The sequence below is a fragment of the Lolium perenne genome, chromosome 3 (genome assembly GCF_019359855.2).
Source record: "Lolium perenne isolate Kyuss_39 chromosome 3, Kyuss_2.0, whole genome shotgun sequence".
Lineage (NCBI taxonomy): Eukaryota > Viridiplantae > Streptophyta > Magnoliopsida > Poales > Poaceae > Lolium > Lolium perenne.
This window is the reverse complement of record NC_067246.2, coordinates 322,183,378-322,197,078: the sequence shown is the minus strand read 5'-3', so window position 1 is coordinate 322,197,078 and position 13,701 is coordinate 322,183,378. Positions and strand designations below refer to the sequence as shown.

Here is a 13,701-nt window from a genome sequence, read left to right as displayed (position 1 = left end):
GGCAATGGGTACATGTACACCTATTCCAAAATGAATATAGTTTCTTTCTTCAATATTCAGTTTGTCAGGCATGTTGAAAACCATCATAAATTTCTGGATAAAGGGCTTAACACTCTACTTTATATCGAAGCAAACTGTGAGTCAGCTGGGACACGGCGTTACACGTAGCTCATTTTTTAAAAGAGTAAAAATAATATTTTAAAATTTCAAAATTCTGAAATTAAATCTACATATAGACAATACTGTGATCTACAAATGTGAAATTTTTAACTCAATATCTTATATTCGGGGCTGTGCAAAAATGACAAATTCAGACATCTATAGTAGTGAGCAGTACCCTATTTTAAAATCTCAATATCTGTCCAATTTTGTCATTTTTGTGGAGCCCAGAATATAAGATATCTTGAGTTCAAATTTTATAGATTGGTAGACCACATTATTGTCTACATCTAGATTTTTTCTCAATTTTTTGAAACTTTAAAATCCCAGTTTTAAATTTTGCAAAAAAGCGAGCTACATGTAGCTTGTCCTACAAAATCCACTCCTATCATGTGCTAGATTCTAGGATAGAGCTACCGTGAAACCCATCTGGTGGCTTAGGCTCGTGTCAGTGCATCATCTGTTAGGCTGGTGCCAATGCGGGCTGGAGGCGGGGCGCTACCGCCCGCGACGGGGCGAGAGTGAGGCGACAAGCGGGCGAGACGGTAGCGGCGGGCGGTGGTTCCACCGCCCGGCGGTAGGGCGCGGTACCGCCCGCCTATAGCCCACGTTAGAGGCGAGAGCGGGGCGAGAGGGAGGCGATAGCGGTGCTAGTGGGGGCGGTAGGGAGGAGAGAGAAGTGAGAGCTGGCACTATAGCCCGTGCACTGGTACCATGGGTTGAGAGTGGGGTGAGAGTGAGGGTAAAAGCTGACATGGAGGCTATAGTGGGGTGATGCATTAGCACCAACCTTATAGCCTCGCCACGTCAGCTTTTACCTGCATCACCCCACTATAGCCTCGCCACATCAGCTTTTACCCTTACTCTCACCCTACTCTCACCCCACTCTCACCCACGGTGCCAGTGCACGGGCTATAGTGCCAGCTCTCACTTCTCTCTCCTCCACATCACCATTTCTTTTTCAGATTAAGTTATTTCACTCGATTTTTTTAGACATTCAAAATAATGCAAGAAAATTATTTTATTCAACTCAAAATGTTACCGATTACATAATAATAAATAAATTTGCATAATAAATTTTAAAAATTACATAATAAATAAAATAAATTCTAATCCTCTTCCTCCTCCTCGTCGTCATCATCTTCCAGATCAAGCTCTTTTTCCACCATCTGGATAGCCTTCGCATGTTTGCGTTTTTCTGCTTCGTTCATGTCGGCGGTTGATCTGTCTTTCATTTTGTTCCATTGTTTGAGTAGCTTAGCCTTCACTAAACCATTCCACATGTTTTTCATCGCGAAGGATTTACTTGCTACCTCACTGCTTGATGAGGATTCCTTCCCCTTCCTCCTATCCTTACGTGTCGCGGCCTTGGCCCTATCACGGCCCGTTGGACGCTCCTCCTCCGTCGTCGCCTCGCTAGAGCTGTACTCACCAGAAACTCCCAGACGGCTTCTCTTGGCAGTGGAATCGGATCCACTACCAGGACCATGTTGTCCTTTCCACTTCGCTTCATTGCGAACAGCTTCCCAACAGTGGTGCCGTCCGAAAGGCTGAGTCACTCTTTTGTCATTCGCGTATCTCGCCATTGCCGCCTTCATGACCATTGCATCGTCTACTCCACTCTGACGTAACGCTTCTTCTTGGATGTGGTATGCATTGAATAGGGACACCTCACAGTTGTAGACGTTCCAATGATCCTTCAGTTGCTTCGCGGTCCGATTACGGGCAGGATCCGAGGTAGAGTTGAAGGTTGCAGCTATCTGACCCCAAAAACTATTGCCGGTCTTGCAATTACCGGCGACATAGTCCTTGGAGTGAAAAACCCAAGCATGAACCTACCCCGAAATAGATATTGTTAGTGAAAAATCCAAGCAAGAACCAACCCCGAAATAAATATGTGATGGGTAAGTAAAGTACCAGTTTTTCCTCGTCCGCAGTTGTCCAGTCAAGCCTCTTTGGACGCGTTGGTAGGATTGTTTCCACGGCATCGGACTCGGAGCTTGGAGCACTGGTTTCAGGAGGTGGTGGGGGGTACGGACCATATGGCGCGTATGGATACGGAGGTGGAGCGTATGAACCGTACAAAGGTGGTGGGTAAGGAGGTACAGTCCCACTCCCGCTACCTGTAGGTGGAGCATGTGGAGGTGGTGGGGGGTATGGATACGGAGGCGGAGGGTATGAACCATATGGCACCGGAGGTGGAGCGTATGGCCCATATGGCCCCAGAGGTGGTGTGCCGGAGGAGTATAAAACTCGGGGAAGCGGCGAAGAACCGACATTGGAGCGGCGATGTGTCGAAGAGACATCATCTAGGTGTAAGGCTGGTGACCCGTCGGGCTGCAAGAGATCCGTGAACGAGGTCATATCTGGAGTCCAACCATACATGGTGGAGAAGATTTGAGAGAGTGAAGGAGATAAATGAGATGAAATGGGTGTGGAGTGAGTGAAACCATATGGGGGTATTTATAGGGGGTGGGGATGAAATTTTGGGGTTTTTGGCTTTTTGTTTTCGAATTTTTTGAGCCAGCAACGGCTACCCCAACTGCTAGCTGGTGTGGACGAATGAGATCGCGCCACGTCAGCTAGCCGTTACCCCTCCCTCTCGCCCCCGCTCTCGCCCCGACCGGCCAGCGCACCGCCTCGCTCTCGCCCCCCTCTCGCCGCCAGCGCGGGCGGCAGCCGGGCGGTAGCGGGCGCTACCTCCGGGCGGTGGATCCACCGCCCCGCGCTGCCGTCTCGCCTCACTATCGCCTCCCGGCGGGCGGTACCGCCCGCCCTAACGCCCGCGTTGGCACCAGCCTTAGGGTCTTGGAGGCGTGGCGGACCACGGACTCGAGCCAACGGGAGGGCTTTCGTTCTTTTTTTAAGGTTGTTTCTTTGTGTCTTGTTCTTCGAGATGATGAGGCGGCGGCTACATTCTCACCGCCATATCCTCACTCCAGTGGTGTGCCTAGTGCCGGTGGAGGGTTTGTGGAGATTTGTGTTTGACGGATCTCCAGTGATCCGATCCATTTTCGTGTTCGTCGGTGTGGTTACAACTTTGGCTCTTCTGATCTATGGTTCCTATCGTTGACGATGGTTGCGGCGCTACTGCGCTGGCCCTTTGAGGCCTTAGCACGACGACCTCCCATCCCTCATAGTTCGACAAGCTTTGCGAGACTCCACTGCTGGAGGGGATAGGACGGCAGCGCACCTTCAGCTCTTGCTCCAGTGCTTGTAGTCTTCGCTAGGTGGTCTAAAAACTTATTTCTATTTTTTCTTACCTTTGGTCTTTTTTATGTTGTTGACGATGATTAATAAATTGGTGTTCCTTTTCTCAAAAGAAAGAATCATGTGCTCTGGCTTCTTGATGTACTTAGTACTACATTGGGTCCTCTAATTTTTTTTACACAAAGTTTTAGAGTCTCTGCAGGCTGTGTGCAAAATGCTATGCCATATATTTAGAAGAACTTTGGATGTTTAACCGATGCTGTAAAATGTAACCAGGTGCTGCAAAAAAGAATAATACAGTATGAAATTGGTCTTGAGCAGCTGAGCAATAGCTCTGCAATGACACATAAATACATATGCAGTAACAAATGATGGGAGTGAGTATTCAACTTGCAGTACAAGTGTATTTGCCACATGATTTTGCTCTCAATTACTAGTAACCGAAATGGTCTTGTGCTACTTGGAGATGAAAATGAGCATGGCTCATGACAACCAGTGCGACCCACAATGAAAACAATATGGAACCTGAGCATTTATTGCAGGTGAAATGAAAACAATGCGTCTCGCAGTAGTATCACCATGAAACGACATGGAGCAGTCCTTAAAATGGTATGAAAACAATGTGGAAACTGACCATTTGTTGCAGGTGAAATGAAAACAATGTGTCTCGCAGTAGCATCACCATGAAACGACAGTCCTTAAAATGGTATGCAGTTGAGGTGAAAACGTGAAATAACGGAGATAAAGGTCATCGACCCCGCTCCGCTCCCCTCGTCGTCTCCTCCGGGCGACAGGGGGGGGGGGGGGCAAACCCTAGCCCCCCGCCGCCACCTCTCCCCACCATCTCCCCTTCCTCGTCGCCCCCCGAGGCTGCCGCCGGGCAAAGCCGAGCGACGCCGGTGAAGGGGGCGGCGGGGACCTAGCCCCTCTTAGCTCCTGGCGCGGAGGATCTGGAGGGACGCCTCCATGACAGGGACCGGAGGTTGGGCGCGCGCAGGCGGGGCTGCTGTGCGTGCGGGCGTGGTGGTGGCCGGCCATGGAGCGGTCGAGGTGCTGCGGCCTGCGGGGGAGGTTGGCGCTAGGCGGCGCGCGCGGGCCCAGATGGGTTCCGGCGGGCCTGCTTGGGCTTGCCAGGGGGTCGCGCTGCGGCTGTTGGCGGCCGGGGCTGTGGCCGCGTCCTCGTCCTCCTTCTTGGCTTCCGCGGCGAGGCTGTAGAGGGCGGGCGTGGCGACGGGCATGGTGGCTGTTCCAAGGGGCTGCGGCATGGTTGGTGCTTGGTGCTGCAGCGGTGGCCAGGTGCTGGTGGCCTTGGGTTTCAGGGGCCTGCTGGCGGTGAGGTTGGTGGTCCTACGTGGTGTGGCGTCGTCGCCGCGTTGGAGGTGCTTGTGCCAGTGGTTCGCAGGCCGGCGGCGCTGTGGGTCTCCCTCATCTTCGTTCGGCAACGTGGGAGTGCGGACGTTCGGCTGCTCCGAGCGAAAGCTGATGGCACGGCAGCTATGGATGTCGCTATCCTCTTGGGGGCCTTCATGGAGCCTTCGACCTCCTCCACTCCCGGAGCATTGTTTTTCGGGTGAAAGCCTAGGCCGTGGCAGGGCCGGACGACGGCGTCGATCCACGTCGCTTCCCTCTTGGGGCGTCGTCTTGAAGATTTTGTTCCCCAGCGTGCTTTCCTGAGGCTAGACTTGTACGGCATCGCGGCGGGTGGCCGGCGATGTGTGAGGTCCGTGTGGTGGCTTGTGTGGCAACGATGGCGGTGGTGAGCGATGATCTGGTAGTGTCAAGACCTTGGCTTCGGCGAGCGTTCGAGCTTCTTCGTCTTGTGCTTCGCTTGCGGTGGAGTCGGAGCTGCTATGGTTTGTCGAGATTCTTCATTTGAGCAGCGTACGATGACCTGCAGGATGGCCCTCTGGCGTTGATCTTCCTCGGCGCATGTCTTGTGCTTATCCTCTTCAGAGCTCATCATCAGTGTCGGAGCTGCCTGTTGCTTCACGAGGAGTCGCTTGTTTGGCGGTGGCCGGCTTGAGCTTCACGGTGCCGCTTCGGCGAGGTCTTGGTGGTTGGTTCTTCGGTGAAGTTGGAGTCGCTGAAGAGTGATGACGATGACGTTGAAGGTCAACCGCGACGATTTCTCGCTCCGGTGGCCTGTGTATCTTGTGTGGGTTGCGAGGGTGGCTCTGTGCCCCTGCGGCGGTCGTGCTCCATGACGCTCGTCGGGGCACTTGTTTCGGTGTTTCGGTTTTCGGTCGGTTTCCCGCTAATAAACTGGCCAAATTCTGTACTTCTTCTTTATTAATGAAAATGGCAAGTCTTTTGCCTCGTTTCAAAAAAATAAAAAATAACGGAGATATAATTCTAAACAAGGTAACATAAACACACGGAAGCACACAAAGGACCTTGGCAAGAGGGGACGGCAATAAAAGTGGAGTGCGTTTTTTGGCGGCGCTTCTCGAGTACCAAGCAGTGATTTACAGGGCGAGAGCCCAAGGTCTAGCCTTCGTTGGATGTATCTCGCAATGGTCTTGCTGAAGACATTGTTTTTGGAAACTCGGCTTTTCCCCAGGATGAAAACTCAAGATTTTTGATCGAGCGACGACAAAGCTTATGTATTTTTTCTTTCTTAGAGGGTTTTTAGAGAACCTATTTTATAGTCGGGATGTTGTCTTTGGTGGTGGTTAGAGTGTTAGTGTTTCGAGTGTTTCATAACCGTGACGATGCCTTTGTATTATATTTCTCTTTTTTTAGCCGTGTGTATCTTTAATGTCTTTTGATATTTTACAGATGCGTAATCTGTATCTTTCGCGAATTTATATATATATTCCCTTAAAAAAAGTCACTACATAATCTATCACAAAAAAACAAGACCAACATGAAAAGCTGAAGTCAGATCTTCGGTTCAAGGAACAGAGACATAAATCAGGTTTATTGCTAACTGCTGAGTGCTCAGTACAGAGAAAACCGAGACATTCCATGCACCCAATATACCATGATGCCATGACGCAGATCTTTTTTTTTTCAAACAAATCTGGCTCGTGCTGATTCCCGATCGATCAAGACCCGAGCCCGGCACGCTCCGACTAGCCCACACATCGTGCGCTCGCACGCAGCCTGCTGCCGCTGACCTCTAACCTCGACCAGCCCACTGCTAAGGCCTTCGGTCTTTTTTTTTTGCAAGGAAGGGCCTTCGGCCTTGGGCCTTCTCCCTACAGATATAAGTGGCCCATTAATAGGGTATCATCTACCCATTTTTAATTAAAAAATGAACCTTTTCTCAATTTTTTTTTAAATGAACCAACTTGATGATATCATGGATAAAAGTTAGTTTAATTTTTAGACAAAGAGGTTAAAGGGTACCCTAGTGGTGAACTGCTTGCATCACTACTTATCCCCCGAGAGCCAATCTTGACTTTCGTAGCCTCACGCCTCTGTGGCCACCTTGGCCTACCTGCGCGCTGGCACCGCTCTGCTGGCCCCTTCCCTTAGATCAACTCTACCACACCCTTAAATTTAAAACCGTAGGTACGTGTTCAAAGTTCCCCCCAAATCGAGTTTACGGCTCGTTCATATCAGACTCTTTAAACGAAACCTTTAAGTGCCTCTCAAATCGATTTTCCTGCTTGAAAAACTGTAGTGCATATCAGACTCTTTAAACAAAACCTTTCCTTTTCCTTGTTGGTTCATCGCCGGCGTCTATTTTTGTGCGCGGTCTGGGTTGGCGATCCTAGGGACGGTCCCTTGATATATGTTCAATATCATCACACCTGATGCAAATTGGGCTGCTAGTGTAGTCCGTAGCGCTGTGCTCTGGCTTCATGCATAGATGCACAAACCCCCGCACTCCGCGTAGGCACCAACATTACGTGCAGGGTGCACTGCCTTCCTCGCATCCTCTTCCCCCCACCGCCACCCACCTCCACCCCTGACGACCACTGACGGCTTCTTGCGTAGTGCATGGGTGGGCTCCTCCCATGGGGTGTCATTGGCATCTTGGTTGTCCAAGTCTTCAAGAGTATCGATGGTCATGAATTCATGATGGTACCGAAGCTCATAGCGAGCACGGGAGGGTGGGGGCTATGGCAAGTCACTGTCTCGCTATGAGGGTGGGTACCGAAGCTCATAGCAAGCACGGGAGGGTGCAGTTAGCTGAGAATTCAACTTGCCAGTATCTGAAGAAGCCACCAAACCCAGCCCGGCCCTCAAGAACCAGGATAGGACGGAAATCCAGGTGGCTAAGAGCATGTCTAACAGACCCCTTAAAAGGGTCAAACCCGTATAATAACCGCCGAAATAAGGGGTTGGACGCTACCCGGCCGTCTAGCAGACTCCGTAAAACAGGCTCCCGCAGCGATTTTTTACAGTTTTGGCTACGGGGCGGCTCTTCGCCCCTTACTTGTACGGGGCGGGAGGCTGAATACAGGGCCAACCCCTCATCCCATTTCACTAGGGCGCGCGGACATTTTAGAATTCCCAACCGTTTTCCCTGCGCCGCCGCCATAGCCACCCGCGCGCCGCCGCTGTAAACAAAATATTCCATAGGATTCTGTTTTACGGGGTGGGGATACGGGATCTGCTAGCTCGGATGAGTTTTCGGCCAGCGAAAAGTGAATACATGACCCTCTAGTCATGTTTTAAGGGGTAGAAAAATAAGGACTCTGTTAAACATGCTCTAACTGCACCCTACAGGGCCTCCCCAACCTGGTCCTTCGAGGCCCATGCAGAATCATTCCGCCAGCAGAAACTGCTGCTGAATACGGAGTACTAAACACAGCTTCGCAAGAACTTAACCAGGACACGATGTACAGTGAGAACTAGTAGCTACGCTTGCACCTGCTGTTGTCTGTTCCATGGATAACCTAATACTCTCACCCACTGGTCTATGTTCCAAACACTATGAATTCTCTGCTTGTTCTTGCCTTGTAAGGAAACATTTAAGCATACAAATTGCACCAAACAGTTTCAGGTGAAGAGACGTCTTGAACATCAGTAGAACAACGTACTGGATAATGTCATCTGGATGATGAACTTACTTTTACAACATAGTTGTACGTTTTTCAAGCAAATGATCAGATTGAATTTCAGGTTACTTCTACACTTCATTGTCACACAGCGGGCCTGGTACTGTCCTGCTTGAGACATGAACATTATGAGCGACCTGAACCAGACCATTACAATCTTTTCTGGTGCTTATTATACAAGTTCTCTTTCTCCAACTTATGTACCGACCACACACTGCATGAAGCATTAATCATTAAAATGACTAGCAGGCAGAGGAAAATTAGAAGAGATCATTCCAAACAATGCACCTTAAAAAGGGTGTCCAGATGGAAACACAGAAAGGTACTCTTCAGATGTTTTTCATGTTACAACTCCTTGGAAGTAGACAGATATAACAATGTCCAATTCTGGAGAGAAGGGTGAGCTTACTAGTCTCCTGCCCTCCGCAAGACTTACCACCAGGTGAAATAAATTCATGAAAAAATAAATTATAATAGAACAATCGATTGAGAAGTTGACTATGATGCAACCATTCAATTTAACCAGTAGAGCTCCAAGGCCTTCTAAAATAGATGCAGTTTGCAAGTGAATAAAGAGGAAATGTGCCTATTTTCATCATCAGTTACGACGTAGAAACAGCAAACACCATAAATATTGACTATCAAGAAGACCACTACATTAAAAAAAAGAAGGTAAAATCAATTCTTCGGTACAACGAATTGGGGTTTGAGGCATATTGATTGGTAACAATTCTGTACTAAGAAGCAACACTAGATACATAAATCAAACTCGACTCCTCATCCAAAGAAAATAGAAGTGTGGGGCGGATCGGTCAGTACATATTTCAAAAGCAGAGCAGAGACTGATTTGGTATTTTTAGCAACAACACACGCAGTAGTGACTTCAGCCTAAAAGGGAATCGTAACAAAGCATAGATTTTATGCAACGACATAACAGTCTAATCGTCACTTTATGTACATCAATTGCAAGAAAGAAGAAGAAGCCAGCATGCTCATACTTGACCCAATAATTCATAGAGATATTGAGACCGTTGAGAAAGGCGAAGTGCTCACATCATAACCTCCTAGTACCCTGAAGAAGTTATGCTGAACAAGAGTTTGTTTGAGCCGAAGTTGACAAGCATGTAATTCTTGGCCATAGAGATGGAATTTCTTGACCAGTTTTCCATCAGTGTCAACACAAAAAAGCGACTGGTCATAATGGATCAGCAAGTGGACATCACCATCCGCCGACCCAACCCTCACATACCAAAAGTCTTCCCTCTCTCCAAAGTACCCCGAGATTTCCGAGAACGGCAATTTGACCCGGTACTTGTGCTCCCAAGCCTCACATTTGTAGTCCTGCAAGACCCATATATCAACAATGTCCGTGACACGATTACAGGTATACATGGCGAGCGTGCCATCCATCTCAAACATATATGGGTTGATAGGAACAACTGGAGCATGCATCTGCCAGAACGACTCAGCTATGGTGTTGAACACTATCACCGGTTTGCTTTTGGTTTGTGGGTTGTTTCCACTCCGATCATGCACTGGGTACCAATGCAGGTTATCACGGAGCAGAACACATTCGTTGAAGCACATTGGCGTTGGTTGAGGCCCCCCGATGAATTCGGTGGCTGGTCAGAGCCCAAGGCATAGATGTAGCAGCCAACTGGATACCCAGGTAGCAGACCTGAGCCCGTCCACCCCTTGTAGGTCCTCCGGTGCAGTAATAACCGGTACTCGCCCGTAGGGCGGTGCAGGTACATTCCTAATGATACACTGAAGAATCTGAAGTCCGACAATTGCAGGAGGGGAGCAAGCTGTCGCGTGGCCGGGTTACAGACGGAGAAGGAGTAGCCATCCACGCCATACATGGAGACAATGAGGAGGCCGTCGCACGAGGCGGCCAGACCGAACGGCCCGTCAAGCCGGGCAACGGGTTGGAGCTGGTGGTGGGCGGCCCGGCGGTCGAAGGCGAAGATGTCTCTGCCGAGGCACTCGTGTGCGCAGACGACAGGGAGGGAGGGCTGCCGGCCGTGGTGCGCCAGGAGGAAGTTGCGGGCAGAGGTGGCGCGGCACCATGCGTGGCATACGGAGCGGCAGCGGAGGAGGGATTTTGGGGGGAGGCGAACGAGGATCTCCCAGACGACGATCTCCTCCGGGAGGCTGCTGCCGTGGCGAATGGCTCTTGCCATTGCGGCCTTCTCCATGGTAGCCGGCCGGGATTCCGTCCGGCCCCGCTCTGAAGAGGGCGGAGCGGAGTAGGGAAGCGCGGAGGATGGGGTCGAGGAGGCGGCGACGCTGGGGGAGAAAGAGGTGGCAGCCGGCGCCGGGAGAGAGAAGGGCTTTGGCTGGGTTTAACGCAATACCCCTCCTAAACCTAAGCAATTTTTTTTTGTCAAAAAGTGTACAGAGTACTAGTGACGACGTAGTGTAAACGTATCGATGTTGGTCTCGCGTCGCCTCGCGTCCGCACGCACGCATACGAAAAGAAAGGACAACGAATCTTTTCGTTTGACCGAATCGTCCACGCCTTCACCTCTCACGTCTCACACTCTCACCTCGCCCTTTCCGCTCTCTCTCCAAAAAATCAAAACGAAACCCATCGCCCCTGGCTGGATTGGATCCCCTTTCCCCTCCCTCGTACCTAACCCGTCCCTGCTCAAGACGAGAGCAAGAGGCGGCTCCTGGCGCCAGCACGACGCGACGGCGACCCACCAGCCCGGAGGGGACCCTACGGCGTCGCGGCGCGCTCCGTCGAGCTTGCCACCACCGCGCGCAGCAGCCAGCAGGGCATGGCGGCCGCCTCATGCCGCTACATCCCCTCCCCCTCCGCCCGCCTCATCCTCCACGACGCCCAGCACGAACGCGCTCAAGGCCGCGCCCCTGCTCTCCAACCCAATCTTGTATCTTGCTTGTATGGAGGGTGTAAAAATCCACCTTTTTTTTATTTACCTAATGCAGTACCATTCTTAATTAATATATTCCAGAGGCAGCTACCGTTTGTAGATTCATCCAAGAACTTCACATTGCTTGTTTCGCTGCAGGGACGCCAAGACCTAATCCCAGCACACACACACATCTGCTACTACACACTAGAAGCTTAATTTCTCCCTTTAACCAAAGCTGGAGCTACGATTTTGCTCAGGCAAAGCTGCTGTTTCCCTCAGATGCTGCGGACGGTAACTCAATCGCAAGGTCTCTCTCTTCCCCCCTCCCTCCCTATTTTCCTTGTACCAACCTACCAATCACGCAAGCACTAGCTACTACATGTTTCTGGCTGGCTCAAAACATTAACATACAACTTCATTTTATTTACAACGGCAATTTTGCTGCTTAAAGTCTGCATTTTGTTGCAGAATTTCTTCTGATTTCTTATTCCACAATCTTGACACTGCAGCAACCGTGTGTATACATATTGATAGATTAATCCACTAACCACGAGCCAATTACTTTGCACATATGTGCTGTTTCGAGATAGAGAAAAAAAAAAACCTCGATGTCCGTTAGTTTGTTGATGCCCTGCGTCCTGTGGGTCAAGTCCAAACCTCATCCGGAAATTGTACTTGCTAAATCTGCTTCACACCTGACAAATCATTTTTGTTCCTCTTCTGCAAGGATATATTGACGATGAGTAGGAGGAGGACCTGATGATGGAGCCTGCTGCCCCAAAGCTGGATGCATCACTTGAAAGGCGCCGCGACCCGCGCATCTCTTCGCCTCGCTCAAGCCATCTTCTCTACCTCTGCGATAATATGGTTACAATGCATGAGCCGCAATTTCAGAAGAATCTCCCTAGTCGTAACACACATCATCTTATACAACCTTACTTCAGTTTTGTGGAATTTCTCTTCAGTTAGACCTCTGATCGATCGATTTTACGTTTGGTTAGACCTGTGCAGCCGAGTTGAATTTCGCGCTTGAGGTGTGCGCTTTCTGCACTTTTACTGTCTTGCTAGTATATGAATTGTGGTCTGGATGTCCAGAAAACTTGCTTGCTTTACTGGTACTTGTATCACTTGCTGTAGAGGATTATGTGTTTATCATCGGCTAGCTAGTTTGTTTGTCGCTCAAATTTATTTGGCTTCCTAGAATAATCAGCATAAACATATTCTCTGCTCCTGCTCTAAATATTTCTTGCTTCTCTGTCGGCATAGTGCTAAGTGTGCACGTTTTATTTGCAGAATGGACAAGTGGAGCTGGAGCTGGAGCTGTCCAGTAGGTTGAGGTGGTCGAGTACGTGGACTAGGTGAGTTTCTCCTTGACTCCTCTGTGTGCACTATGATGTACCATGGCAATGGAGCCATATGGCTGAAGTGTGATGCTAAACATTCTATCCCTGACCAAAACATCCCTTGTCCTTTGTGTCTTTGTATTTCACCAGGTAAAGAAGGAAAGAAATAAATAAGACTAGGAAGGATTAGCTAGATCCTCCCGTTCTAATCTGGTCGGTCTGGTGCAGGGAAGGGAGACGCTGCCGCCTCATTTGCTGAATGTCCAATTTTTTGTAACGCTCCAGACTAGTAGTTGTAATTGTGTGCTAAACTGTTGTTTCGTTTGCATGTAGTCTCTGTTCTTCAGTTGCGTTTCTATTTGTTTATAGAGTTGAATTGTGTGTTTGTATGTCACAAGAGTTGTGCAAATTCTATTGTTCGTTGTTTGATCTATGTCTAAACAAGAGGGGAGGTTATGCTAATTTTTTTTTATCACCCGTGCTAGCTGATATTCGGTTGATTAATTTAGCTCCGCTACAACATTTGTTGTTGTATAAAGAAAGTCCTTTTATTTTCCTGGACATTCCATCATGGCAAAATTGTTTGGCACGTGAGCTAGCTAGTTTGGCTAATTAGCTTAGCTGGTACTCCAGGCGGGGTTAGGTTTGCTAGCCGTGCTCCAATCAAGCAAGCGAAATTTTGGAACATGGTACTTCTGAACTCGATTAAACTTACTCCAATACTAAGTTACATAGTTATCCGACCACCAAGTTACAGAAAAGTTGAGAGAGAAGTTTCCTTTAGACTGTTTATTTGAAACTTCGGAATTTTACCTAAGCTAATACTTTCGAATTTAGGTATAAAAATTGGCATGTACATACATACGAATGTTCTCTACATGTAAAAGTTTTGTTTGGAACTTTTAGAGACAGGGAAATACTGATTTTTGGGCCTCCCCTTTATCAAGTTCAATGGAAGCCATGTTCCACCACGTATTTCCGTTCAATCCATGTTGCTGTTCGACGGAGAAGAAAAGAAAATGTCGAGATTCCGATTCCGTACTTGGTCCCTCCCAACCAAGTCACTTCAGCGATCAGTGCCAGCTAGCCGTAGTACGG

At 49.1% G+C, this 13,701-nt stretch overlaps 1 protein-coding gene and 1 long non-coding RNA gene across 5 annotated transcripts; one reads left to right on the top strand and one right to left on the bottom strand.

The window, feature by feature from the left end:
* Positions 1-9,392: 9,392 nt before the first annotated feature.
* On the bottom strand, positions 9,393-10,579 carry LOC139838270 (F-box protein At5g49610-like). The gene is made up of 2 exons (XM_071827665.1): positions 10,060-10,579; positions 9,393-10,003 (listed from the first exon to the last, which is right to left on the bottom strand). Exons 1-2 carry the CDS (start codon positions 10,577-10,579, stop codon positions 9,393-9,395), a joined length of 1,131 nt encoding a protein of 376 aa, XP_071683766.1.
* Positions 10,580-10,936: 357 nt separating this feature from the next.
* LOC127345680 (uncharacterized) lies at positions 10,937-13,078 on the top strand. Of its 4 annotated transcripts, none has more exons than XR_007878818.1 (4): positions 10,937-11,275; positions 11,417-11,567; positions 11,988-12,618; positions 12,754-13,078. It is a non-coding gene; the product is annotated as an uncharacterized lncRNA (long non-coding RNA). The 4 variants fall into 4 exon arrangements; XR_011756258.1 differs by having other exon boundaries at positions 10,937-11,282; XR_007878817.2 differs by having other exon boundaries at positions 10,938-11,286.
* Positions 13,079-13,701: the final 623 nt, after the last annotated feature.